The 27,649-nt window shown below is 43.9% G+C and overlaps 3 protein-coding genes across 5 annotated transcripts; 2 read left to right on the top strand and 1 right to left on the bottom strand.

Moving 5' to 3' along the window:
• Nucleotides 1-48: 48 nt before the first annotated feature.
• Nucleotides 49-12,183, bottom strand: ash2l (ash2 like, histone lysine methyltransferase complex subunit). Of its 3 annotated transcripts, XM_066714365.1 has the most exons (18): nt 12,075-12,183; nt 11,423-11,483; nt 10,979-11,124; nt 10,788-10,876; nt 10,331-10,425; nt 10,149-10,244; nt 9,534-9,629; nt 8,141-8,216; nt 7,111-7,128; nt 6,699-6,713; nt 4,957-5,050; nt 4,613-4,830; nt 4,360-4,527; nt 4,027-4,220; nt 3,569-3,661; nt 3,028-3,126; nt 2,650-2,709; nt 49-1,376 (listed from the first exon to the last, which is right to left on the bottom strand). In XM_066714365.1, the coding sequence occupies exons 1-18, from the start codon at nt 12,131-12,133 to the stop codon at nt 1,269-1,271; spliced, it is 1,785 nt and encodes a 594-aa protein (XP_066570462.1). In that variant the 5' UTR covers nt 12,134-12,183; the 3' UTR covers nt 49-1,268. The 3 variants fall into 3 exon arrangements, with proteins under 3 accessions (XP_066570462.1, XP_066570463.1, XP_066570465.1); XM_066714366.1 differs by lacking the exon at nt 6,699-6,713; XM_066714368.1 differs by lacking the exons at nt 6,699-6,713; nt 7,111-7,128.
• A 547-nt stretch (nt 12,184-12,730) lies between these two features.
• On the top strand, nt 12,731-23,214 carry elmod3 (ELMO/CED-12 domain containing 3). Its single transcript, XM_066714364.1, has 13 exons — nt 12,731-12,893; nt 13,629-14,541; nt 15,352-15,423; nt 15,693-15,770; nt 16,113-16,182; nt 17,322-17,384; nt 17,500-17,591; nt 18,365-18,488; nt 18,915-19,037; nt 19,474-19,604; nt 19,732-19,808; nt 20,019-20,146; nt 20,344-23,214. Exons 2-13 carry the CDS (start codon nt 14,506-14,508, stop codon nt 20,571-20,573), a joined length of 1,224 nt encoding a protein of 407 aa, XP_066570461.1. The 5' UTR covers nt 12,731-12,893; nt 13,629-14,505; the 3' UTR covers nt 20,574-23,214.
• Nucleotides 23,215-25,973: 2,759 nt separating this feature from the next.
• pnx (posterior neuron-specific homeobox) lies at nt 25,974-27,302 on the top strand. The gene is made up of 2 exons (XM_066712583.1): nt 25,974-25,986; nt 26,680-27,302. The coding sequence occupies exons 1-2, from the start codon at nt 25,974-25,976 to the stop codon at nt 27,300-27,302; spliced, it is 636 nt and encodes a 211-aa protein (XP_066568680.1).
• Nucleotides 27,303-27,649: the final 347 nt, after the last annotated feature.

Below are 27,649 nucleotides of genomic sequence, written 5' to 3'. Positions count from 1 at the left end.
GGATTCCCACTTCCACACCATCTTGGTTACAAACACTGCTAGTAAGCATTTGCAGAATTGTACATATCTGTAATTATTTTTATTTAAATACAGTTTCAATACAAAATAATGGAAAAACAAAACTTAACCTGCAATTGTTTTTACACCTAATACAAAGGGAACAGTCAGGTTCCTTTACATGAGACAAACACAGAGAGCACAGTAGATGACAGCACCTGAATAGAGATACCAGAAACCTCTTACATTAACACTGCCGAACAAACACACCGGTTTTTAAAATGACTGCCTTCAGTTTAAAGAAGGGCTTTGTAATAAAACCATTAAAACTCGGGGTGATAGCCTTGCGATAAAGACTGGGCAGAGGTTAGGCTAGAAACAAGATCGTACTCCTATCCCAGTTTGCAGACGGCTTTTCTGTCCCTAAGAATTTAAGCCTTTGGTTCTGTGTTGGTGGAATATCGATGTGGAGCAGATCTTGTATGAACAGAATTACAACTCTGCGACGGGAGTAAAAGGGGTAACAGTATCTCAGTCAATTCTTACTTGACATTTTGTGTACATAAAGGCCGAGCATAAAGAGGCCAAGATCCGACAGCGCGCGCTGGTACATACCATTCTCTCTGAAGATGAAAACTTAAGACGCCTTTAGAATTTTCCCTCCTGCTTCTTCAACAATGTCAATGCTACTGATTTTGTCACGGGTTTCCTCTTTCCCCGAATGCATATGCAACACAGTTCTGGTTTCTCTCAAGAAGTCCTCATCTAAAGAGGGCGATGGAACGGATGCACACTCACTGGTTATTGCTACTCTGAACTGGGCTAACTGGGAGCAAGCTCTTTACAGCATGGATGTGAGGAACAGCTTTGAAATGTTTGAAATGTTCTAAGACACACACCTTTATTTCACACTTTTCCAACAGGAGGGACTTTAGAGCACACTTATGGAAGATATGGTTTGTTTTTGCTGGTTTGTTAGATTTTTACAAGATAATTTAAGTTGAAGGCTGGGGGGAGGGAAATAAAAACCAACCAACAAACCAAAGAAGAACATGGGAGTTTCTGCAATGCCTTCTCCCTTGGCCGCTTACTTGTAAACAATCAGTAGCAGGCTACGTTTAAATGTGAAGTCTTGCACCGCAAAGGAAGCGTCCAAGGTGTCGGCCCTCTCTCGTGCGTCTTTCTACTGTCAGAGGAGGCTGGCTCAGCGGTCGGTACGGAGAACGCTATCTGGTGTCAGGCGTCTATCTGTGGCTGTCTGTCTGGAGGAGTTAAGCCTCCCAAGGGGGACTCCGTCGCCCGTCCACGTCGGTCTCCACGTGATACAGCATGTCCGCCAGCGTGTGCTCGATCACGGCACCCCAACCCATGTCGCTCATCTGAGAGGGGGAGGGAAAGAAGGGTGAGTCCGCAACCCAGGTCACAGGAACCACAACTTCTTTCAAACAAATCTTGTACATCAAACCCCTCTCTCAATTTCATTTTCTTCAGAAGGCATGGGAGAATGTCCTAGGCCAAACGCTCAAGTCTTGACGAAGTTATAATCCGCGCTCGCAGATGTCGAACTTCGCACATGTTTAGCAAATCTGAACTGTCAAATAATAAACCAAACGAATTCGAATTTGTAGCAAAATATCTGTCTACCATTGCAACACGCACATGCATGAAGCCAGTCCCTCATTCAGTCAGTGCGTGGTCCAGATATAATTTAGAGAGAGAAAGGATGATGTGATTGTTACAGAGGTGACCAGGGGTGTAAAGCGCAGAGCACACCAGAGTGACACTCCCGCCTTTTTAAAGATTTTAAATTGTGGAACTCCCCCTCTGACACAGGGGTGTAGTGGAGTGGGGCAGAGCGGTGCCACGCTTTCAATCCAATGTTTCTCAATTCTAAATATTGCTTTTCAGGGTTTTTTTTTTTTTTTTTTTTTAATTTTTTTTTATGTCATTTACTGGAGTATTTGGGATCGACCCTGTCCTTCTCTGGGGCAGTTTTTCTTTGCCGCAAAACTGATGCCAAATGTGTACACGCATCATTACTTCACGGGTTAAAACCACTGCATGTAAACTGCCCCTGATGCTCATCACAGCAGCTACTGTAACACAGAGTGGCTTACGTTTTTGAAATCTACTAAACTACATGTACTGAGTAGTAAAGTGACTAGTAATAGTGGTATTAGATACATGATAAGAACTTAAGCATGCTCAATAGTAACTTTTGCATCTCTGAACTGTTAATTCAAACTGTCTGAAGTTATTGCCATTGTTATAGTTTGAAAAAGTGAAATAAAAGTAATGAGTACTCCATTACATAAAATTTTAGGACTATGAGAAGTTTATTTCAGCTCTATTTCAAATTTACAGCATTTAAATAAAGTGTTTATTTTAATAAAAACTGTACCAAACAGATTTTTCAGTAATACTGTCAAATATAAAATGCCCCTCAACCTACAACTAAATACACTACCATCCACATGAATTTAATGCTTTATAATTTGATCCATCGAATGTGGACTTCTGTCTGCTCTGTCACATCCCTAACAAACACCACAGTTGGTCTGATGGTTATAATCATTAGCAGGACAGGGAAATGTAATGAGCGCTTCGTGTTTAGAGAAACAAACCAATATTTAAATCTATGTCGGTACTCACTGGTTGATACTTCACATCCTTCGGAGGGTACTTGAAATGTGGCCCAAAATTCACAGATACCTAAACAGAAACAAAAACAAATCACTACATTTAAACCAAACTAGTCTGCTCTCTCCATACTGAACTTTCTATAGATCTGATCTACAGTGAAGTCATTTCTAAAAAAAAAAAAAAAAAAAAGTTAAAAAGTAAGCAAAAAAAAAACTGAATACGACTGCAGCCAGGCACACAACCAAACAGCACATGATACTAGCAGTTTATCATCGCAGGGTTACGGCATTGAGAAGAGTGCACTCTTTTCCCCGCGGTGACGTCTATGGTCCTTCAAGACCACGAAGGTTCTCTTCCAACGGACCAGGGCTGTCTGGAGAGACTCACCGTGCAGCTCCTGTAGAGCGAGATGGCTGGAAAATACATCCCTTCAAAGAGATTCTCGTAGGCAACGCCTTGGTTCACGCCGTTTTTATAGAAGATCATCTGGGGAGCATAAGGAAAAAGTGACATTAGAATAGATTTAATGCCAGATATAATGTCGTATTATATCGTAGTTACAGAGCAAAAGATCTAACTAGAGAAGTGTTAATTTACCAAAACATCCATCATCTAGGATTAGATTATAGCAGTAGACAACCTCAAGGTAAAAAAGTTTCTTCAGTAATAACACATTTAGGTTATTATTGAAGCAACACAGGTAGAACAGCACTGATCTCATCCTAATTTAGGAAGATCATTCTAAACCCAACAAGACACAATCACAGGTGGCTGACTTGCCTATTGACCTTTTAGACTTGTTTTGCACATTAGGAAGAAGGTAGGGAAATAAATCAAGTTCAGAAGAAACACTGATTCCTGTAACTGGGGGTAACAGTGAAGATAACTGGTTAATCACAGTGGTTGGCCGGTTTCTCCCATCACTCACTCTACTGGGAGGCATGGCCTTCAGGCTTTTCTCAGCTTTGTCCACGTAGTCTTTCTCCTCAAAATACAGGTAGCTTTTGAATTTAATCAGCGCCTGGAAAGACAAAGGGGGAAACATCGTTAAAGAGGACAAGTCTAATGCCCTCAGTACTCCAAGTGTGTCACTTTAATTCATGGGAATGAGTAAGATAACATTTTCAAATACTGGTCACAATCTATGAAGGTGAAGCTTCATTACGAGAAATAAAGATACACCTGTATTTTGGTTTATATATCTTTCCTCACCCCTGATTAACACTACTTAACAAAAGACTGAAAAAAAAAAAAACTCTTTACAACACACAGATCTGGTTTTGACAAAAAAAGATCAAATCAACCACACCACCAACTGTCCGTCTCTGCTGGACTGGACTGCTTCAGTACCCAGCCCACACGCGAGGGATCTGCCTGTCCCAGTACCTTGTCCTTGTATGTGTCCGGCAGGGCCTTGGCAGTCTCTGTGCCGTCGGGAAGCTCGATGAAGAAGCCCAGTATGTCTCCCTGGCTGTAGCCGTCTGAGTAGTGTTTCCCAATGGACTGGTGAAACCTGGTCCCTTTCTTACTGCGCCAGGAGTAGCTGAACTTATCGTAGCCCAGAGGAGCCTGCAGGTTACCTGGACAGAAAAATAAAACAATAACATAGTCACCACTTACTCCATACTCTTGTTTTGTGGCAGCTCAAACCACTGCCAGACTGAGCTACAATCAATGCACACTCAGCGAGTTCTGGTCCCCTTTGATGTCTTCACTGACCCAGAGGCTGCGACCAGCCCAGCCGCGCCGCAGTCTCCGCCGGCATGTCGTCAATGGACACCTCGAAGTACCATGCCCCCTTCCGCACACCGTGGGACGCCCGCACCATCGAGTAGCCCTTCTCCCCAGTCACCGTCAGCCGGTCATCAGAGATCTTCAGCTGGGGAGCTGGGAGGAAAATAAACAAATAAAAACACGGGTGGGAGGCCCAGGCCGCTGTGCGGAGGGGGAACGGGGGCATCAAGGCGTGTACCTCGGTCGTGCAGGGCCAGCAGGACACGCTCATACAGACAGGCTCGGTACAGGTCCCCGGGGATGGGCTTCCCGGCCCAGCAGTCCAGCTCCAGCTTCTCCGGGTCGGGGGCGTGGGGGTCGGGCTCAGCCAGGATGTAGCGGTAGCCGTCCTTGTTGAAGGGGTGCTCCAGGGGGTACCCATGGGGCGGCAGCCGCTGAGCCGAGAACAGCGGGTCACTAGAAGCAGAACCGGAGAAAGAAAGAAACCCGATTCCACTGGCATTTATCGTTACGGACTAAATTTGACTTATTTTACCTCTTCCGAATGTAAAAACGCTTGGTTGATGTTTACAAAATACCTACCTGCGTGTCCTCTTTGCGGTCCCTGCCGTGCCCCCCTCCTGCTGTTTGCGCTTGGCTCCCCTGCCTTTGCCAGTGCCTCCAGGAGCCAATCCACCTTTCACACAAACACAAGGACACTGCTACACACTGCCCTGCAGGCCAGCGCAGCAGCCAGAACCTCCACATCCTTTCCCAAGAGGTTACAAAGCAAGCTGGCAGCCAATGCCAACGCTCAGACCCCACCCTCAGCTCCATACATTGGAAAACAGCCAATAGGGGACTGAAAATCATTGCTATTCACATTCATTTCTATATACATACAGAAAATTATGATCAAATCCTCTTTTTTTAAGGGGTGAAAAACAAAACTTCCTATGCCTTAAACAAGCAAATCGCCACCAGCACCCCAAAACACAACACCATTTATAAGCAATTTAAAGCAGTAAAGCTTGAAATTGAAAATAAAAGCTTTCCTCCGACATTTTAACTTTAATTGATTAATTTATCATGTACGATTATCAAAAGAGTCCTGTAAGGTCTATTTTACCTGGCTGCAATCATCACATTATGCATGGAACTCTGTGTACAACTGACAGCAGTACTGTGTGTTATGCCACTACTCGAGAGTATAAAGACAAGAAATCACAAGAGTGGATATTTTTTGCACACACACACACACACACACACACACACACACATACACACACAGGTTTCAGGAAAGCAGGGGAATTATGGAGAATTTGATTCCTTTTACCGGGAGAAATCTGGCAAAAACCGGTCCAATACAACAACAAAAACCCAGCCAATACAGTCAGGAATGGGGGAAGGTGGGGGACAGTGGTAGACAACCCCATGCAATAGACTCTGGTCATAGTGGAGGGGCAGCAGGAGATACACACTGACTTTAACCAAGTCTCCTGTGTAGGTATGTTGTAGAAATAAACTGAAAAGCAGGAACCTTAACTGTGATATAGCCGTTACCTACACTTGAACAGCAAAGTGGAAAAACAAAAAATAAAAGATAGGCAAGCTAGGAGCCCTACTTATGTAGGAAAGGTTTCTGCTCGAGGTAAGGAACGACATCCGTGGCTTGGTCACTGCTATACATGGCGTGATGGGAGTGGTCTTGGATCGGGACCATTACCGGAGCCACAATCCTGCCAAGATGTTCATTTCACACTACCCTGCACCAGAGTGTATTGCATATTCCACATGAACAGCACACAGCAATAGCACAATGGCTCTTTCACCTTATTAGCATCATCAAAATAGCGTTCAAAGCAGCATCTGACGCTATATGGAGAAAGTGTTTCTCAGCAGAAGAGTTCTAAGAATACTAGTTGTGGGGGGGGGGGGATCTTTTTCATTTGCGTTTCTTCTAAATACATTTCTGTGGGAGGTATGACAGTACTTCCCTTTTGAACCCTGCTGAGAAACACCTTAAGGCACTGCAAATGAAATCACTGCAAGCACAGAATTGAAGTGTGCCCAGATAGGATCTTTAGGCACTGAATCACTTCATTTGTATCCTCCACTGTGCGGAGGACTCCCAGTTTATGCCCATTGCACATATTGGGGTTGCAAATCTAAGAATTCAATTAAATGCCAGGATATTACATCCGTTCTGATTGGTAATTCAAAATCTTTCAACAAGATTATGTGGGCACTTAAACTTAAGTCAAAAGTTTTGATTCCAGATTTTAAGTTCAGTACAAGGAGCAATCAAATTTCCTATCTATGCTTTTTTTTTTTTTTTTTTTTACCTATTTCCAGTATCTCTAGAGAAAAAAGAAAACAGAGAAAAATAAAACACAATATCTATGCAATAAATGTATAGAAGAAAATTACCTTTCTAACTGAAAGTGCTGTACCAACATCAGGTTTGGCTGAGAGCATCATAGACTTTGTGGACAGACTGTAAAAGCTATGATCTTGATTGTTACACTTGGGAAGTTAAAGAGGGAGCTTTGACAGGTGAGCACTACAAGATCTGTGTGCACTAACGCAGTGTCATGAAAACACAAAATAAGGTATTAGTGTGAAATTAGGAGGTCTGGGGAGGAGGAAAGATGGGGGAGGACCCAGCTTAGGAAAAGCAAGCAAAACAAAAAAACAAAGCTAAAATCATAACTTAAACGATTGCTTAAACCAACTGCTAAAATGGCATATAGTCACCTGAGAAAGATGGTCCACCTGGAATACAATTTTAAAGTGGTTTAGGGTTGCCCTTGTTAATGAAAACATCAGCTAGTTACATTTTCAACTAGTTCATTCAAGTTCTTCCAGAGCTGATATAAATTAGGTGAACGTTAGATAGTTGCAGCCTCTATCTACACTAAGATAAAGTACGGGCCGTAAGCCTAAGTTGTGCACAGCCATAGCAATAATACAAAATGGTGGCTGGCCCACCTCCTTTGCAATCATATGCTCCGTTTCCACTGGCTTAAGCGCCCGGGCGTGTCCAGGTTTAGTGGCCGGTTAACTATCTGGTGCCAGACGTGGCCGTAAGTGTCAGTCGTGCCCACTAAGGAAATACTTCTCTTTCAGAAGTTGAGGTGTGTGCTTGACTTGTAGACAGACAGGGAAGAGATCAGCTACATTATGTTGGAAGATATAATCTCAAATTCCTTGTGGGATCACGAAGAAATTACAGTTTTATTAGCAGCATGGAGTGAAATCCACATACAGAAACAATTAAATGTTTTACTGCTTACAGTTAATATCCAAGTGTATTAAAAACTTGGTGAACACGGATTTCACGGCTTTGCAGTGCCATGACTAGTTAGTTAAAACAATGGCCTGGTTTTACAATAAGCTCTGGAGCTGTCCCTATATATAGGGTCCAGCCCGGCTTGGACGCTTAAACCAGTAGAAACGAGTCATTAGACACAAACATAAGAGTCAGATCGAACACAAAGAAACTGTTGGAATTGTGAGGCATGAGGAGGGGTTTACTGGACAATTCTAACCATCATTTAATCAGTATTTTCCCCAACTACTCCCAAACTTCCTAGAATGTCCTGTGTTGCTTTTAACAATAAATTACCTCGTAGTAGAGTTTAGCTAGAGGGAGGAGAAATAAAAACTCACTTTCCTTTAAAATTAGACTAGTGAGCACTAAGCACATAATACAGGTAGGTTTCTTAAACAGACATTTGCCATAACCAGACCAATTTGTACTCTTGCTATGGAAACTAGATCTTACCATTCAAGCCTCCCGTTGTCGGCACAGAAGTAGTTTGTTTTTGGTTGTCGTATGACGGACCAATAGTACCAAGATCCTGAGGAAAATAAATACAGGAAATTGGTGGTTGAAGAACAAATACAGAGACGTACTTACTGTTAAGCTCCAATTGAATTTAAAAATGCTTTTCTGGGTCAGGGCAATTTTAAAGTACAGGTCCACAATCCCATATACACAATTCTGAAATTTGAAAAGCTTTGAAAACCAAAGATGCATGGTCTCAGTAGAATCAAGGTTGCGTTCTTGCAGTGCAGATCTGCATAATTCCAGCGACCCCATTGGTGGAGCAGCGCAGCGCAGCTCTGAGGGAATCTGAGGGAATCTGCGGGAATCTGCGCTACAAGAACTCGACCCAAGAGTTTTGAGAGTGTGATAATTTCCTCTAAAATAAGTACAAATATTTATTTAAAAAAGTGTTGGATAAAAGCTAGTTACGTTATCTATAATGTTACTGTTATAGCCTATGCAGACTGATTTAAAAAATAGTAGCTAGGCTACCAAGCACAGTCAGTTCAGTCGACAACCATTCATTCAGTACTTGGAAGAAAGAAACCTGCAGTCTGGCAGCACTTCAAATACAATGAGAAAATGTTAAATGTTACAGGAAACTAAACTGAATGTGGCTACAATATCACAGGGAAAAATACAATGAATGAAGCAACACCTGAAGAGTGATGTAAAAACCATTTGTAAGATCCTTGCGTTTGTTTATTTCTGAGACAAACCTGTGAAGGCTTTGGAGATTTGGATGATTTTGAATGCTAGTTAATCCGCAAATCTTATATTTATTTAGAGTAATATTTAAGTGTAATACACATGTAGGTCAATATGACAAGATTTAGGTCACATTTTTGTCATGTCATTTAAACTAATGCAATATTAGTCGACAAAAAAAAAGAGAAGTGCATAATAGTCGACCTGACTAAGACAAAATAAAAAGAAAGATGACTAAATTCACACTGGTTGTGTCTCAGTGCTCCTAGCAGTCACATGTGCTTCAGGTGCTCTCCGATATTGTTTGCATTTATGTTTGAAGTTTTATGTTTTATTGAATGTATAGGTTTGAAGTTTTATTGAACTGTCGCTGCAAAAAAAAAAAAAATTAATGAGTTGGCATACGGGGTCATGCCACAGACCGTGCTGCGGCATTACGATTACTGAAATCCTAAAAATTCAGAATTCCAAAACATCTGGCCCCAAGGGTTTCGGATTAGGGATTGTGAATTTGTATTGTCAAAGATGACATGGGTCAAACTGGTACTCAATGGGAATCTTATGTTCCACCCCTAATCCTGTAGTTTCAAGGACAGTCTCCCAATGTCAAAAGAAGGGTGTAGAAAACTGGACACTATACCTGGTCAAGAAGCCCAAACTTTGGATAATCTTCCTCAGGGTCCTTACTCCCAGGATCGGGATGCTCTTTAACCAGGAAAACATCCCGCTCCTTACTCTGAAATTAAAAACATACATATATATATATATATATATATATACTTTAATTGAATAAATACTTTTTGTGATAAGTGTGATAACTATAAACTATTTTATATGGCACCTTTAAAAGCAGCTGTCATTCCAAAGTTCTTCAGAACTGAAAACACAAGAGATCAAACATGCACAAACTTCAGAGGAATAATTCATTAAAAAAATGCCATCCTAAAGAAGTAGGTCTTTAAGGACAACTGAATTCCCAAATGCACTGGGATTAGATTTTCAGAGGACAGGGGAATAAGTAAAAAAGGTCCCCATCACCCGTGGAGTGGAGGTGTTTGGGCGGGACAATCAAGAAACCAGATTCAGAAAAGTGAAGCAGAATATACAGAAAACACCACAGAAATATCAGAGACAATATGGTGTGTGTATTGAGCTTTCTACAATAATACAATCTGCATCTTTACAAATTGTGTACTGAACATGAACGCAATGCAACGGTACGAGGGCATCACAAAGGGGCAGAACACAAGCTCACCATGGTCTTCACAATGTTGTTGGGCCAGGTCAGTTTGCCGGGTCGCTGCCTGGTGGTCATGCATTCCCAATACTTATCGATGAAAGGGATTATATCCTGCAAGGAATGTCAAAAAAACAATGTTTATGTAAAAACTCCAAGACATACAATAAAGATGAAAAATCACCAGATTTCACATGCACCTTGTCTTTGGAGAACATGGTTTTTGGGTGCTCGTCCTGAGTCCGGGACCGCCATGTCAGATTGGCCAAAGCAGTCAGGCACATCTCCTTCAGATCTGAGGAAGGGCACAGTGTAGTCAGTTAGCCTGCCGTAACACACCACACAGTTAAATCCGTGCATTGGATTAGGGTGGCATAAGAACACAGCCTTCCCACAGCTTTACAATAAGCATACAGTCTACCATTTCAATACTGTATCGAGCATAAGGATCATATTCCAACCTGCAGAAGTGTATAGTCAGCTTGCACTTTACTATTACAACATCTGGGGATTTCTTAAACTGCTACACCTAAGTAAATCTCTCACAATAATAAGTGCTACAACTTGAGAAGATTAAATAAATTAGAAAAGACGCTTCCACCTACTAGATTTCACAAACGAAATAAACATTTAATTGCACCCAGCCATCCAACTCACTGGCTTGTTTCCTCAGGAAGTACGTGTTGCCGCTGTGATGGCACACGTTGCAGTGGAAAACGTAGTTAGTCATAAAGGGAAGGCAGGTTCTGCAAGAGAGAGATGAACATAGGTCTTAACTGAAAGGCAGAAAACTGAAGACCTTGCAGTGAGTCGCACTGTCCACAGTAACCATTAAAAGCAGGACGTACGCAGTGTCGATGCCAAAGGTGTCAGCTGTGAACCACTTCATGCACAGCGCACACTGCAGCTCCACCTCTCCCAGCTGCCGCCCATTCTCCTCGTCCACCGAGCCTGTCTGAGCGTCCATGGGCTCCGAGCCATCGCCACCCGCCTCCTAGACAAAGGAAATACAGCACCATCACAGCCACTGCTCGGGAAGCATTAAGATCAGCTACTATCTCAGTTACACAATTGATTTCAACACCTCAAACTTTAAATGGGATGTGTTCAGCTAGTTGACAAGATCTGCTTGAGCATATTAAAAGAGTGGAGAGAACAAGAAAGAATAGGACTTGAGAAATATGAAACCTGGTCTCCCAGATGTTATTGACTCAAAGAGCAATAAGCCTTAAAGAAAATAACTTGTATGCAGTTCAGGTTTTCAGTTTCAATGAAAATGAAAATACAATTACTTCTTTGCCATTTGAGGATTCCGTGTCCATGGTTGTTGCCAAGTCTGAAAATCCAGCATCACTGAAATGAGAGGGGAGGAGAAAAGTTGAATTAAATGACTATGCCTACACAATTGTAGCACATTTCAAAAGTCCTGCATTTAAGCAGATCATTAACAAGAGAAACAGCATTGCTTGAGCAACGAGACGTGCATTGAACAGGTCCACGTAGCATGCATTAAAAACTCAATTAAAATGTGAGTAGTAACTCATTATCTGTAAAACATGAACCCGATGCGTCGTTGAACTCGCCAGCTCTGCATCGCCACACACGTGACCCACTGTGTACATCACGGTGTCACCTCAGCGCCGCGGCGGCACTAACCGAGCAGCCCCCGGACATTGCGCCAGAGACGGTGTACGGAGATGCGACGAGCACAATCCCAAACGTGCAACTTGTACAGCGCATTACAATTAATAATGACGGACAACGTGCGCCATGAGCAAACCAGCGGGGTGTTGTTTTTGTTCTACTATTCATTCAAATTCTGTCTCAAAGTCTCAGCGTATAACTTCCGATCGCGGAACTGTAACAACGACCTATTTTTCAATCACAATTGTTATTTATTTGTTGTGACGAATACTATAATTCCCTGCAAGGTGCTCCGCTCACCCTTCTGTCGCCTCCGACTCCACCGCAGCCGCACAGCCCGCCTCTCCTTCCGTCGCCATCTTTCAAACACTCGGCTCCCTGCACGACACGCCCCCGGACACATCTCGCGAGAGTTTGGGCCACAGGATGATTGTAGTTTTCTTCTTCCCGGAGTACTTTTCTACGGTGATCGTTCTCCGCTACGAAGTTCCCTGGTTAATTTTTCCACCTTTTCATTGTAGTGAAACTAAATTACCTTGGAAACTATTCCTATTTACCATTGTTTGAAGTAACTGTTTATGGAATGGATTTTAAACATTTTTGTTTCCATAAATACAAGGTAGAATTCACGTTGCATGTATAGTGAGTGGTGGTATAAATATATATATATATATATATATATATATATATATATATATATATATATATAGCACCGTTTTGAATTATTTTAAACATATATATATGTTTAAAATAATTCAAAACGGTGCTATAACTTAAATGAAGGGGTTTTGTGGTAAGCCGTTTATTTACAGTTCACACGTTCGTTAGTCATCTGCCTGCGTCGATCATGGGGCTGATGGGACTTGTTGTTTTATACACCAATGACGCGCATCGTTCGAACACATTTTAACTACAGTCCCCATAATGCACCGTGAAGCCGTGGTCGCTTACGGCTCTGTCGCTGAGGATTGTGGGTATCGTAGTTGTATCGGCCATAGTCGCTGTATCAATGTTTTGAAGCCTGGTTTGCGAAACGACTACAATTCCCAGCGCACGGCTGTGGCTTCAGTAACTGTTGAAGGGGGAAGGGAAGCAGAGATTGGAGGGAGTGAAACTGAGGTGAGATATGTATTTTAAAAGAGATATAATGTTAGAATAAGAAATATAGTCGCCATAATAACAGCAATAGCGGTAATTATGGAAGCAAATGTTAATCGTGTTGTGCCAAAAGTAAATATATGAAAAGTATTGGGAGTCGCAATGAGAGAGATTTGTGACACAGATTTATTTCGTGCCGTTAGATGGAGATGTGTATTCAAATCCGGAGAGCCTTACCTACAATGCAACCGATTGTCTGTTCGTATTTAAAAGACGTTAAAAATGTTGATCTGAAGCGGGTTACCATCTGTGTACTTCACAACTGACACTGAAGTCAGTCGTGATAGGGGTAGACGACTTGCACTGTATATGATAAAGTGTTGGGAAGTGTGTTTCACTTAACAAGAAAGTGGTATATTGGCTTCTACAACACAGAACTGTCAATAATCAAATAATTTGAATACAGCGTTGTCATTTGTGTATTTATTATTTGATTATAATGCGCCGTAGTGGGGCAGAGGGTTCGGTTAAATCTGGTGAAGCCACAGATGTGACAGTAATACATTACAGACAGACAGACAGTCCTAAAGACACACACACACAGACAGACAGACAGACAGACAGACAGAAAGAACAGGTCTGATCTACTGGGTGTTGATTAATCAAGCTGCTTCATTTTTGACTGAACTATGTCTAACAAACAAATCCGAGACATGCACTAACATTTTTTTTTGTATGCTTTTTTCTAATCTCTAGCTGATCATTGGAGAGGGGCAAGAAGAATCTACTGACTTCCTGAAAATCTGCCCCCAGTACGGAGAGAGCGCCTTTAACCCCTATCGGTTGGGGACTGTAATGCTGTAACCCACCCTACCACCTCCCTGGACCTGAGCAAGCTGCCTCTTTGCCTCCCCGAATCCAGTACATGTCTTCTAAGTGGGCTCGTCTGGAAAACCCTCTCACTGCACCTGTAGATGCCTGGATGTCTGGTCACTCCATTTAACGTGTTGTTTGCAAACACAGCAGACCGGAAACACGAGAGGATGTGGGCTGGCTTTCTGTCAAGGGCGTTGGCTTAACAGATCGCCGCTTGTGGAGTCAGGCAGTGCCCACAGTAGCGCATAACTGCGGACGCTACGCGATGCCCTCACTCAAGCAGGAAGCACCTGGATTAACCTCTTCCCCTTGCCCGGCCTCCCGCTCCCAGGGGGACGGGGCATCTCTGTGATGGGGTGGCAGAAGAGGTTCATCGCATGTGTTGACAACGGACTCCTGTGCTGTGGTGAAAGCGCGTTTTCTAACCGCCCCTCGCTCCCAGGCATGGCAGGCCTCAGTTGTTTCATGGGCTCGTGAACTTTCCTGCTCTGAGAACTCATTAAAACCACGCCGAACTGAGTTCCCCAAGCCCTTCCCAGTTTGAAGACATCTTGCACAGCGTTGGATAACTCCTGTTGAGTTTTTTCCCCTCGCTGTTGAGTCACTCGCGGATGGGGAACACTACACTATGCACTTCCTCACACACGTAGCTCTGGTGAATGCTGGTCTGCCCCTGGGACCCTCGTAGCTTGCACTGAGGCTCCTGCAGGACTCGGCAGAGGGACCCAAGCCTGAGGCGAGACAGCACCTGGAGGCAATGGAAGGAAATAACGGCAGCCTGGCAAAGGAAGAGGTTTGTGTGTCCAGTGTAGCATAAGGCAGGGGCTCCCAACCCTGCTCCTGGAGGTCCCCCTACCCTGCTGGGTTTTGTTCCAAATGAGCTCTCAATTACTTAATTGGACCTTAATTGAAGTAACAATCTGTTTAGATTTGACTTTTTAAATTGTGTAATAAACGTTGGTCCTTTTAATAAGTTCTTTATACAATTCTATACGTAACTTTAAACCTGTACTGTTTAAAATAATTAAAAGGCTCAGATTTAAGGAAATTATTTGTTCAATTAAGGGTCCAATTAAATAATTGAGAGCTCGGTTGGAACCAAAACCAGCAGGGTAGGGGCTCCCACAGGATTGGGAACCAGGGTTGGGAACCACTACCATAAAGGCAGGCTTTCGCACTGAAGCTTTTTGTCAGCCTTTGCAGGTGGACCAAAACCATTTATCTGGCAGCACTCATATGACCTTTGTGGGTTGTTGGCTTGTGAACAGAGACTGTCTTGGTTAGCAAATAAAGCAAAGCAACATTTCATCCTTCCTCCTCTGAGCAAACAAAAAATACAAAGCAGTTCCCTATTCACTTAGCAATTATCTCTACCTCTGTTGGGCTGCTGCCAAATTTGCAGGGCAGTCAAATGAATTTTAAAGCTACAGGGGCATCGGTGCCAACATCAGATTGTGTGTTTGTTTGTTTTTATATATATATTGCATGGCTACAGTTACTGTGTAAATGATGTAAGAAATACATTTGTTTCAGGGAGTGTTATGAATTGAATGTCATTGTTGGTGATTTGTTTACACTGCGTGGTGCATATATCCATTTACAGGGTTTTAATGGGCTAGCGCAAGAATGCAGGAAGACAGAGAACCTAACCAATGGCTGCTCCAATTCCATACCTGTGAGTATCTATCATAAAAAGCAAAATAAAACAACTCTGGGACAACTTCCACAAAAATAAACTTAGTTCTTGGAAATGCCATGTGTAAGAGTTACTGTTCACTCCACTTCGGCCTAGAACTCATTTCATAGACAGTGGTGAGGGTCTGCAGTCCCAAAGTCACCACCAAGAGCTGTATGTTTTTAGCGGTATGCGTTGGATGTGGAGATAGATTGGCCTTTGATATCCATCAACACAATCTGTGTTTTTCTACCATTTTGTTTCCCTAGGGTATGAATGGGTTGATTTTAGAAGGACCCAACCACAACGATCAAGTCAATGGCAATTCAGCATTTAAATCTGTGCCGGTGAGTATGCAGGCATTACCGGTCTGTTTAAACCAAGGAAGGTGTGAAGAGTGAGACAATATCCATAAACTGTTAGAGCGCTACCTTTTTTTGCGTGATGGCCCTTGTGCACTGTGTAAATGCAATAGTCAATTCTTTCGATTTTTCTCACACTATCACACAGTCAGTTTGACTTCCCTAATTTTAGATGTCAACTAAGAATATTGTGCATGGGCTTAAAAATATTCACTTTTTATACAAGTTATCTGATTTTTTTTATATGAGGTTTGTATGTGATGTGATTTGTGTGTTTTAGCTTCTGCTTTGTGAGATGTTCTTTTTTTTCTTTTTTGATTGTTTTAGATTTCAGCCTTGAAGCAGAATTGGCTCTTGCAGTCTCTTGCAGCAGGGAGAAAGAACCATGAAGAACCGGGTGAGTGTATTTCTATGAAAGATTTTGTGATTTAAAAAAAAAAAAGTTTGTGTATATATATATATATATATATATACACACTTTATTTTTTGAAGACCATAGAAACGGGAGCACAAAACACTTCCCTGGTGCTTTCAAATCCTGATCTGATCTGTAAGAGTTCCTTTGTGGACCAGTAGGGGCGCTCCTCCCTAACATTTCGATACATCCTCAATATGACAACAAGGGGCACAGTGCTGTAGGAGGTGCCAATATTTGGTTGTGACATGTTTAAACCAAGGCCCTGACTGCTGGTGCTTCTTTAGCATCAGTCTGTATCCTTTCCTTCTAGCACCCCTAAAAAATATCTTCATCCCAAAGTTTAGTAGATGACAAACCAGGAATGTCAATTTCACTTCTTGGGGGGTCGCAGTGTCTTCTGTTTTCTGTCAACTGTAGTACTTATTAACCTAATTACTTTCTAATGATTTGAGATGTATCATTTTATTTTGAACAGTTTTCCGGTTGATTAAAATATGCTGCTGTCTCAAGATGACCACAGGACTATTCTGCAGCCCACTGAGTAATGTTAAATGTATCTGCTTAATCACATCTTGAGACCAATTAAAAGCCATAAGACCCTGTGGCAGCCTGGGAGTTTGACACCCCCAGCCCAAACACACACACAATTTACCTGCTAGGGTGACCAACAAAGCAAACAAAAGAAAACTTCAAAATAAAGGCCTTCCTCATTTTCTGTTTAATGTACCAGATTGCACCCAAAGTCCCCTGTGTCAGATGCTTAGTGATCTACACAGAATTGGAGCTCAATCCTATGGGAGATGGAGCCAGTACGTGCGCACACACACACACACACGCACGCACGCACACACGCACACCCTCTCCTCCCCAAAGACGAAAGCCCTTCTACCTTGGTTACCAGCCTGTGTTAAGAGCCTGACACACCAAGGGATCTCTGGCTGTGTCGCTAGTAGTCGGTGAGCGCTGGTAGGGTGGAGCACATCTCTTTATATTTCAATCCGCTCCATCTTGCTCCCTGTACAGCTTCCCGGGCCGGGCCGCCTTGCGTGTGTCGGTTCCCCCTGTCTGGATGAGCCGGTGGCTCGGCGAGTTCTCCTCACAGCTGTTTGTCATTTCAGAGGTGAGCCCTGAGCTGCTGCAGGCCCGGGAGCAATGGGATGCCCTGGAGTGCATACAGCCAGGTGAGTTTCTGTGATCCAAATGCAAAGTCCACATAAATTTGTGTCGTGCAGCAGTAGCCTCTGCAGGAGTCGGTCCTCTGGGTGCTCTAGTGCTGTGCTTCTCTGCCCCCTGCAGTCCTCAACGAAGACCCCATTGGACACACTCCGCTGATCTCCTTCAACGAGGCACTGCAGCACTTCCAGACCACCGACCTCTCGGAGTGCCTGGTAAGAGATGCGTGGCTGTGATCCCCCCTGGTGTTAGCGGTCTCTTCGATGAACACAACAGACAGGCTTTTTATGTGTGCTGAGCAAAATGTATTTGTTTTATTTTGTTCATCTCAGGTACTGGGACAAGCAAGAAATCTCAGACGGCACAAAAGTAGAAGTGTGTTTACAGGGGTCAGCAACCCTGATCCCGGAAAACAAAAATCTGCTTGTTTTGCAGATGTCTCTTAGGCATCAATTGCTGGATAACTAATGACCCATGGGGACATTCTGAGCAGTTAAGCCAGTCTTGACACAGTGTTTTAAGGGACTTTGGGGAGGAAACAACAACCAGAAGCCTCTGGCCCTCCAGGTCTTCGATCTGAGAAGATTTTTACTTCAGTTAAGGTTCAATTAAGAGCTGGAATTGACAGTTGGAACAAAAACTCACAGGGTAGGGGCTCCTCTGGGAATCACTGGACTAAATCACAAAATATTGCCATTTTAAGAGGTTTACTTTTGTTCTGGTAATGTTTAATTTTTTTATTACGTACATCACACATCCATACAGATGCATCCAATAGTGTCTCTTTAATATGTCAGTGATTCTGTAGCTCACCTGGGAGGCTCACACTACAGTGTTCACAGAAAACAAACCTTGCAAAGCAAACACAGCAAAAACGCATCCCCCAGGTCAGGCTCCAGCCCACCGCCACCCCGTACCAGACGCTATAGTGCAGTTGTGTGGGAACAAGAGCACTCACCGCTGTCTGTCTTCCTCCCCCTTTTTTTAGAAGAACATCCAGCCCACGCTGAGACGGACCGGGCTGGCTGCCCTCACACACTTCCTGTTTGGCCCCCCTCGTCTCCACCGAGAGCTGCAGGAGGAGAGAGACCTGGTGTTCGCCATCGCGCAGTGTGAGTACAGCGGCCCCCTGCTGCCTGGCCACAGCGTCCTGCCTGCACCTCCAGGCCAGCTTACACACAGAGTCCCAGCATGAAAGAGAGCCCATTCCTATCCCCCACAATGCCCTTCCACTGCTGGCATTCTAGTGGAGACTCGCTGTCTGTTGGCAATGTTGGGAAACTGTCTTATAAGTCTTTGCTTCGAGATCGTGGGGGTTCCTGTGTCTGTGAATGCTCCCCCCCTCACACTGGCCATTAAACATCAAGGACATTCAAGGGTCCACTCTCTCAGGCTTGTTAACCCTTGCCGTGCACATCAGAGCTTCCCTCTCTCCCTGCCGTGCCCGAGCCCTGCTCAACTACAAGGAGCCTGCCGATCCTGGGACTGGGAGCCTTTCTAGGTTTCTTACTGCTGTCTTCTGCTCTGGCCCTCCCCAGGCTCTCTGGACCACAGCCAAAAGGTCCACACACGAGTGCTGCAGACCATCTACAAGAGGCTGACGGGCAGCCGGGCGGACTGCCCTCACTATGGCCCCCACTGGGAAACTCTGGGATTCCAGGGTAAGAGCTTGTGTGATCTTAGGAGAGAGCGGGGATCATAAAGAGAGAACCCAGAGCAGATGATTTTCCATTCAAGAGTCTGGGGTTTCATGTGACACCCAGTCATGAACTTTGGGTGGGAAAATAATTGTCTTTAGTCCACTCGATGCCTAAAGGAATGCTTTTTCACAGTTGTTCAGTGTGTTTCTTTTTTGTGTGATACAATGGCTTGGACTTGGATTCACCACCTCCCTCTCTCTCTCTCTCTCTCTCTCTCTCTCTCTCTCTCTCTCTCTCTCTCTCTCTCTCTCTCTCTCTCTCTCTCTCTCTCTCTCTCTCTCTCTCTCTCTCTCTCTCTCTCTCTCTCTCTCTCTCTCTCTCTCTCTCTCTCTCTCTCTCTCTCTCTCTCTCTCTCTCTCCACCCCCCCCTCCCTCTCTGTCTGTCTGTGTGGGGCAGGGATGGACCCGGCGACAGATCTGCGGGGCACTGGCTTCTTGGGCTTGATGCATACCCTCTACCTGGTCATGGACCCAGAGACCCTGCCTCTGGCTCGAGACATCTACAAACTCTCCCAGCACCAAACCCAGGTCAGTGAGTTGCATTGGACCCAGAAGCAAACCGACCAGCGACCATTCATCTTCATAACATGCTGGTTGAGAACCAAGCAGGCACTACTGTCTGCTCACCCCTGTCCGCCCTGCCTTTCTCTTCCAGAACTTCCCCTTCTGCGTGATGTCCATTAACATCACTCGCATCGCCCTCCATGCTCTGCGAGAGGAAGCCCTGACCAAGTAAGTCCTGTAGACACCTCCTGTGCAAGACTCAAGGAATATCGCCACACCACACAATCTTCCATTTCTACACTGTCCTGCTAAACAAAACTAAAGGTTAAAGTGATTGACAACTTCCTGGAGTTTTATGTAACAGAATCGAAGTGTCTCTGATTTCTCTTTTTTTTTTTTTTTTTTTTTTTTTGCCCCCCCCTCTCTGTTTCTCCTCAGGGAATGTAACCGCCGTCAGCAAGTTGTGGGGGTGCTGAATGATTTCTACGTTGCCACCTTCCTGAGCCTGTACCAGACCTGGAAAACGCAGAACAAGACCATCTCCGACTCGGGCTTCGTTCTGAAAGGTAGCTGTAAAAACCGTTTCAGACTAATCTGAGAGATACGGGCCCTTATGGGCCCCCAGAGGTTAATGAATGAGCCGGGCCGCTTATCCAGAAAGCCGCTCTTTTGAACCGCTGTGGTCTCCTGATCTGAGCTCGTGATGCAACAACACACCCTCCACCCTAAGACAGAACCTCCTCTTGCTCTCCTCCCATTGCAGATGTGGAAACCTTTGCCAAGAAGAACCCCAAACAGCTCCTGCGCCGGCTGGAGGGGTTCCTGCGCGAGAGGCGGACCGGGGGCGGCGGCGGCCTGGCACTCGAGTCCGCTTCCCAGAACCCCTCCCCCAGACTGGGCCCCTCGGGGGTGCGCAACGGGGGGAAGCAGATGCACTTCACGGGCGTGTGCGAGTTGCCGCCGGAGATGGAGGGGGAGGCCCGGCTCATCTGACCGGGGGCGATGGCAGGAGGCTTGGCTGGGAGCTTGCAGTGGCCCCTCGGCCCGTCTCTGTCTGATCACCGCCACGCTCACACAGGCAAGGAGGGGGGGACTTTGACTGCATTGCAGTACTGTAGGATTCCCACGTGTCCGGGAAGGCCGGCCAGGAAGTCTGCCAAGCCTGGAAACACAGTGGGAGCCCTGCAGGCGTCTCCAAAGAGGGTTTAAGGCTGCAGGATAGCAAGGCCTCTGATTGTTTGATGGCAGGAACCTTCTCAGCTCATCGTCCCATTGACTACAGGGGTCATCGTTTGGCCCGGCTAATGCACTACGTAGGCTCAACTATTACTGCTACAACAGATAGTCTTAAAAACACAAAACTGCTTTAGAGAAAGCTGCTCATATTCACAGTCCAGGTGAGGCATACCGGCTCAGTCTTCATTTCACGTGAGATGTACCTAATCCCACTTTTACAGTTGCTGCGAGGGGAATGAATGCGTTTTTTCCCCTCAGCTTGCTCTAACCTTCATAGTGATTCTATGTTTCTTGTCCGCTTGCTTGGTCCTCCGGTGCAAGATATCCACGGTCAAGGGGAGGCCGGTCCCTTTTCTTGTGATAAGATAGTTTTCCATGCTGAAAACCAGGTGGTGGGGGGGCAAAGTGTGACTGAATCCATCTGTTGCAATGAGATTAACCTCTCCTTCACCCGGAGAATAAAGCCTTCACTAGAGCCCATAATTGTAACTTCTGCACCCCGACCGCGTGCTTGAGATGCGCCTCGCTTACGTGAACCCGTGTGTTCCCAGCACAGAAACACCCACAATGCTTCTCCCAGTGTGCTCATCTTGGGAAGAAAACTCAACGTGCGTGTGTATATATATTTTTTCAGGTGTCAGTCTTCGTATGCAGTCTAGGTATTTCAGTGTTCAGGAGTCCAGCACTCCCATAATGCACCACTGTGGTCAAACAGCAGTCACCTATGGATATTCTGTCAGGTAGCACTGTAGCTTTGTAGCTCTAAATCAGTGACTGTTTTATTTTGCTTGTGAAGTTTGTCCTATAGTTTTCAAATAGCGATGTGTGTTCAGATACAAGCTCTCTCGGTGGATATATGCATTGTAACCCAGTACAACTCTGTGGACGTCTATACAGACTGTCAAATCACACCCCCCATTCACACACAGCTGCATAGACCCGACCCCTGTTCAATACCAGCCGACCACAGTTGTTTTTCACAGAACAAAACAAGCAAGAAACACAAACAAAAAAGGATCAAGACCAATATTTCCTTGAATGTGTTGGGAAATCTCTTTTTCAAAAAGTCTTGCTGGCTTTTTAAGAATATGCTTGTACCACTTGTGAGCGTGCCAGTGACAAGCTGGAACCGAAGCAGAGATTGCGTGTTTGTGCGATCTGAGAACCGATCTCTTGGGGTTGATTATGCACCTTACTGACCACGTGTGAGGGCGCGAGATGAGCCGTTACCCACCTCGTGCACTGATGGGATTACTGGGAGACCCGTGCCGAACACTGCGTCTCCATTACAAAGGCCAGGCTGTCTGGCGCAAGAGATGCTTGGCGCTTCAAAGAGCCTATGGGAGGAGCATCACTTCATTCTTTCACAGAGTGCAGTTAAACGTTTACAGCGCGCAGAGAGACCCTCGTCTACAGGAGGTCGAGCGGCCGAGGGGGTCCTCTCTTTGTCCTCCACGTGTTGTATTGTGGTCTCACTGCTGGATGGAGGGAAGTGTGGGAGGGCTCTGAGGAACAAAGAGTTTGTGAGTTCTGGTCATCTCGGTTCGTTCTGCCCGGCCTCAGCCAATGGTAGCCCATGGCAATTGCCCTGCTGCTTTATTGCCACAAATTGGCCTCATTACATTGGTGGATGCAAGCCACTTACTTATCTTAGCCTCCTCCCCTGTCTCCACATACAAATCATGAAAATGTGGCATCTAAAAAGATCCAGCAATTAACAAAACACCCGCTAATGGAGAATATAATACGCTTGTGAGTTTCTCAGAATTGGAACTGTGGCAAAAGGGCTTTTTTATAACCATCGTTTCAAAAATAAATTAAAGAATATATAGATTATATATATATATGAATATATATTTGTGCTGATATTTTTGTGGCAGAGTGTTCGTTTTGTAGGTTTATTTGTCATTTTGGAATTCACAGACCGAATAAAACCAAATCATTTGACTTCAGAGTCAAAAACAGTCATGGGCATCTCAACTGGAAAAAAATAAATAGTACTCAACCGTATTCAAAATGCACAACATACATAGATGCATACATACATAAATATATAGCCTAATGTTCATTTGGCTGTTGAAGTGAATGGCTTATTTGCTTCCTCCTCGTTCTCCTGTTGCCAATGCCGAAGGCATGACTTTATTCCACCACACTGCTGTTCCTGAGGAAAATCACAAAATCTATTTTCTGGGTCTGGAATTTTTCACGTGATTTGACATTGCTTTCTTGTCTTTATTTTTTTAATTGCCCTTAATGTGTTATTATCTATTATCTATGTGGATTGTAGAATATATATTTTATAATGAGATGTATTTCTGAATATATACAGAGTTGTACAGTAACACATTGTATTTGGGGGAGGGGAATTGCACTACAAATAAATGCAACTTAAAGACGACTGCTTTTTTCCTCATTTCCTACATTTGCTCTGTATGAAAAGTCCAAGTACAGTTAATCCCACTGTAAGATTAATTTGGGTCTGAGGTTTAATGAAGTAAGTGTTGCTTATGGACATGTTAAACCATATAAACTGATATAACTGGCTAACTATACACTTAAGGACTAGACCAAATCACAACTTTGACCTAGAAACCCGTATCCCATCGCTCGCTTTATTTTACTGGCAGAAGCCACTTTCTACTGCTTATGCATCAAAACGCCATAAGGGACAGCTTTGTAATGTACGTTTCAGGTGTATGTCAAAGACTTGGTTTGGTCCAGCCCTGAGAATTGATATCTCACCCTGAAACTGGGGGAGTCCAAATTGTGTTATTTAATCTACCACAAGGGGGAGCTGTCTCTCTTGCCCCGCTGAAAGGCACAGTGCATTTGCAGACACACTCCTGGCAGCTGCCCCATTCACCCCCTCCAGCCCTCCACCTCTCCACCCCACTGGGCTGGGCACAAAGGCTGGGGTCATAAAGGGTCGCCTCTATTTGTAACATCTGCTAATTGTCCTGGTGGGTTGACCTCACCTTACACACTCCTCTACACTGCACTGGCCATGTTATTAGTATTATTCATACGTGTGTAGCATTCTGGCTCAGCCTATGGAATGTTTGAGTGACTCTTAAGATATTTGTTACGAAGATCTAGCACAGACCGGTTGATTATTTCTATAACTGATTTAAATTACATAAGAACGAGCCTAAATCCACTTTGACAGCAAGGACATCTGTACAGACTATATTGTATATTGTAAACTGTGTTCCTCGATCAGTCTATTGGTTGTCCTGGTTTTTGTTTGTTTATTCCTTAGTTTATTTCCCCTCACACCAATTACGTAATCTGCCTGCCCCTTTTGCATTGGCTCTTCTGGTCACTCACAATGTATGATGTCTGAAAAGCGAAATATGTGTTCTTCAGTTGCACATTTCTTGTCAACCGCAATACTGGAGTTTTGAAAGACCTACAGTAGAACTCAATAAAAATGTGCATTTCTTCAATACTTTATTTCTGCAGATTAAATAAAGAGAAAAAAAAAACAGCTTTAATTTTGTAAATTTGGCTCAACTTTGTTTTCGATTTCAAATAATTGGGCATGTTTAATTGTTTTGCTCCTTTTTTATTGTGCCTCATGAATAACAATGTGTAATTCATACAGGCCACACTTGCTCAATAAATGAGTTTAGGGCTTTCTTCTGGACAGTTATACTGCAACATTTATCCTATTGGTGCCAATTTCCTCAGGCACCCAGACAAAGGGGGGAAGCTGTAAAAACACAAGACACGTAAAACCATCTGCTTATTGACATAGTGGATCTTGCAAGAACAGCCAACCACCAATATATAATAATAATAACAAAATGCAGGTTATGCCATAGTTTTGGGCTGTTATCGCGGAGAAAGGCACACCTATCTGTCATTATTTTGTGCTGCTATAGTTTCAATTTGCAATTTCATTAACAAAATTAAGATGCAATGGTCTTAATTACGATTAGCATGATACACAAATAATTGGCATATCAACTAAACCAGAACAAATTGACAACGATTACCCCTGATATGCAAATCGTGCAGATTGGAAGTCGATCAGGTCAACTTTCTCCTTTCCCAAGAAAGAAAGGAAGAAAGAGAAGAAAAAGACGCAGTTATGTATGTGTCTCCTCGGTTCTCATTTGCATCACAACGACTCTGAACGTGTCCTACCAGCGTAAAATCACACGATTGCAAATGAATGACACGGGCTGCAACAAAAAACTACAAGCATCTAAAGAAACCGGGCACATTTTAACCAGGCCTTGTGTAATAAAGTGGAAAGCGTGTGGCCCCCAGTGGCGGGGGGGCATTAGCATTGTAAGAGTGTGGCTCAAGTGTATCATCTGCTCTGGACCCGGGCATTTGCAAAGTTAGATGAGCTTTAGTGTTCAAAGGGGCTCTTTTGTCTTGTAATCGCCATGGTTCATAAATCTTTCGGGGGGTTTTATTTCTCATGTTAATGCAATAAGCGTGAGCGTCGTGTGCTGGCCGGGTATAAACGGAGACCCTGGATGGGGAGCATGGTCTTCTCGGGTGCATCTCTCCAAAGACTCGGCTGGGATCTCTTGCAGGAGTTTATTTGTTGTCCCTTTTTGCACCTAAGCTATTTATGTGCCCGATATTACAAGCCATGCAACCAGAAAAAGTCCACCCGGCTAGAAAAACCGCTTTCTCTGTCAGTGATATCTTGGACCCCGTTAAATTCACTGGGAGACCCAAGCATCTGGACAGCACAGACAGAAGACAACTTTACGCACAGAAAAGTCAAGGTAAGTTGGGGGGGATTGTCCTGTAACTGTTGCACCCTGTCTTAAAATTATTATTATTATTATTATTATTATTATTATTATTATTATTATTATTAGTAGTAGTAGTAGTAGTAGTAGATTAGTAGTAGTACTACAGAAAACACAATAGGTTCATTAAAGTTCAATACATATAATTATTATGTAGGACACTGGTACATTACAATGTCGAATTAATGTTAAAAATATTATGATGATATGATTGCTTTGTGTGCCTATTAAACACTATTTAACCGCATTATTTCAACATGTATAAAACCAGTATAGTGTTTTTAGTTATTATATATAATATACAACGTTGACTAATTGAAAACAATTTTCCCTCCACAGTCATTAAATGGATACATAAGATAATAGTTCCTTTGATGTGATGATGTTGCCACAAGGTGGGGCTGCGCAATCACTTTAATTGCCACCATGAAACTGATATAAAAGGGCCTTTACAAGTAAACGTGCTTTTATGTTCAGACTGTTGGCATTAAATTTAGTTAGTTTACAATAGTCTATAAAATATGTATGAAATAATCAACACGTTACTTTTTATTTTCTTTACTTGAACTACTACACCCCGGCAGTTTTACTGTCAACACTATCAGATTTATATTTCTTGGCCGACGCCAAAAATGGGGGGCTTGAATTTTATATGCTTGTTTTAACTGTCCCCTGCCAAATCAAGCCTGTGTTATACTGGCAAATACTATCTTCACCCGCCCTGTGCGTAACGCCAAGCCAATGGATTTGGAAAAGGGCCCAAATGAAAAGCCATATTAGCCAGGCATACTGAACAAGATGCTGGTCTTAGTGGCTTAACCCTTAACCTTTCCAATTTCTGATAAGGATTGTGATCTTTATGTGTGTATGTGTCATATTCCAAACTTTGTGATTGTTTGATCATTTTTCTATAACCTAGACTTTAACTACATCCACCGACCCTGTAATACAACAACAACAACAATAACAATAATAATATATAAAAAGACTACTAATAATCAGATTATTGCCATAATGTCTATCCAGAAAGTGTGGTAAGTCTGACAACCATCTTTACCCATCTCTCTGCACCTCTTATTTCCTCCCAGATAAGGCCACTCGATGGCAGCACACCGACAGAACGGCACACTACACAGCCGGGTGTCCATCACAGCGTGTGGTCAGCACCGCACCGGGTCCGGCTACAAGTATAACCGGCACCACAGCAGCTCCGGACGACAGCCATCAGGGCCCCGAGAAACCGAAGCGCAAGTCCCGGCGAATCCGGACGGCGTTTACCTTCGAGCAGCTCCGCGTCCTGGAGGATCACTTTCGCTCCAGCCACTACCTATCGGTCTACGAGCGCCACGGCATCGCCACGGCTCTGCGCCTGTCAGAGACGCAGGTGAAGATCTGGTTTCAGAACAGGCGCACCAAGTGGAAGAGGGAAGGCGAGGGGAAGGACGCGGATCTCCTGGACCAGAGCTGTCCAGATCGTTGCACGTCCCCCCCTCGATTCTCCTCGGGTCTATATTACGCACAACAACACCTCTTCAAGGATGCGGATCTCTGGGACCAGCACGGTCCAGACCAGTGGCCGGCGGTCGTCCCTCGCTTCTCCACGGGTCTATATTACGCACCACAGCACCTCTCCAGAGACGGCTATCAGACTATGGCAGTGTACCCGCAACCACATTCCCTGCCTTCCCTGTTCAACAATCCTATATTTTAAGCAAAGCACCATTTCCCAGAAATAACTATTAAATACGTTAACAAGCACCAGTTCAAGCACCAACCCTTATCCTCTGGTATGCCGGTGATGCACAGCGGGGAAAGCGTTGTACACATTTTACGCATTGACCTCTGTTTTACAACGTTCAGTCAAACTGCTCTGGGAAGCAGTAAATGGGATGGTATTTTTGTAAGACATTTGTGGTATATAATGTGTTTGTACAAAGTTATTTTATAATAAAATAAATTATGACTTTTATTTAACTGAAAGATGAAAAGGGGTGATACTATTTATGACACATATTTAATACCAATTCAGTGAACCAATGTGCAGTGTTTGACCGCAGG

The sequence above is a fragment of the Amia ocellicauda genome, chromosome 9 (genome assembly GCF_036373705.1).
Source record: "Amia ocellicauda isolate fAmiCal2 chromosome 9, fAmiCal2.hap1, whole genome shotgun sequence".
In the NCBI taxonomy this organism is placed as follows: Eukaryota; Metazoa; Chordata; class Actinopteri; order Amiiformes; family Amiidae; genus Amia; species Amia ocellicauda.
Note: the sequence above shows the minus strand (reverse complement) of the source record. Positions and strands in the feature narration are given on the sequence as shown.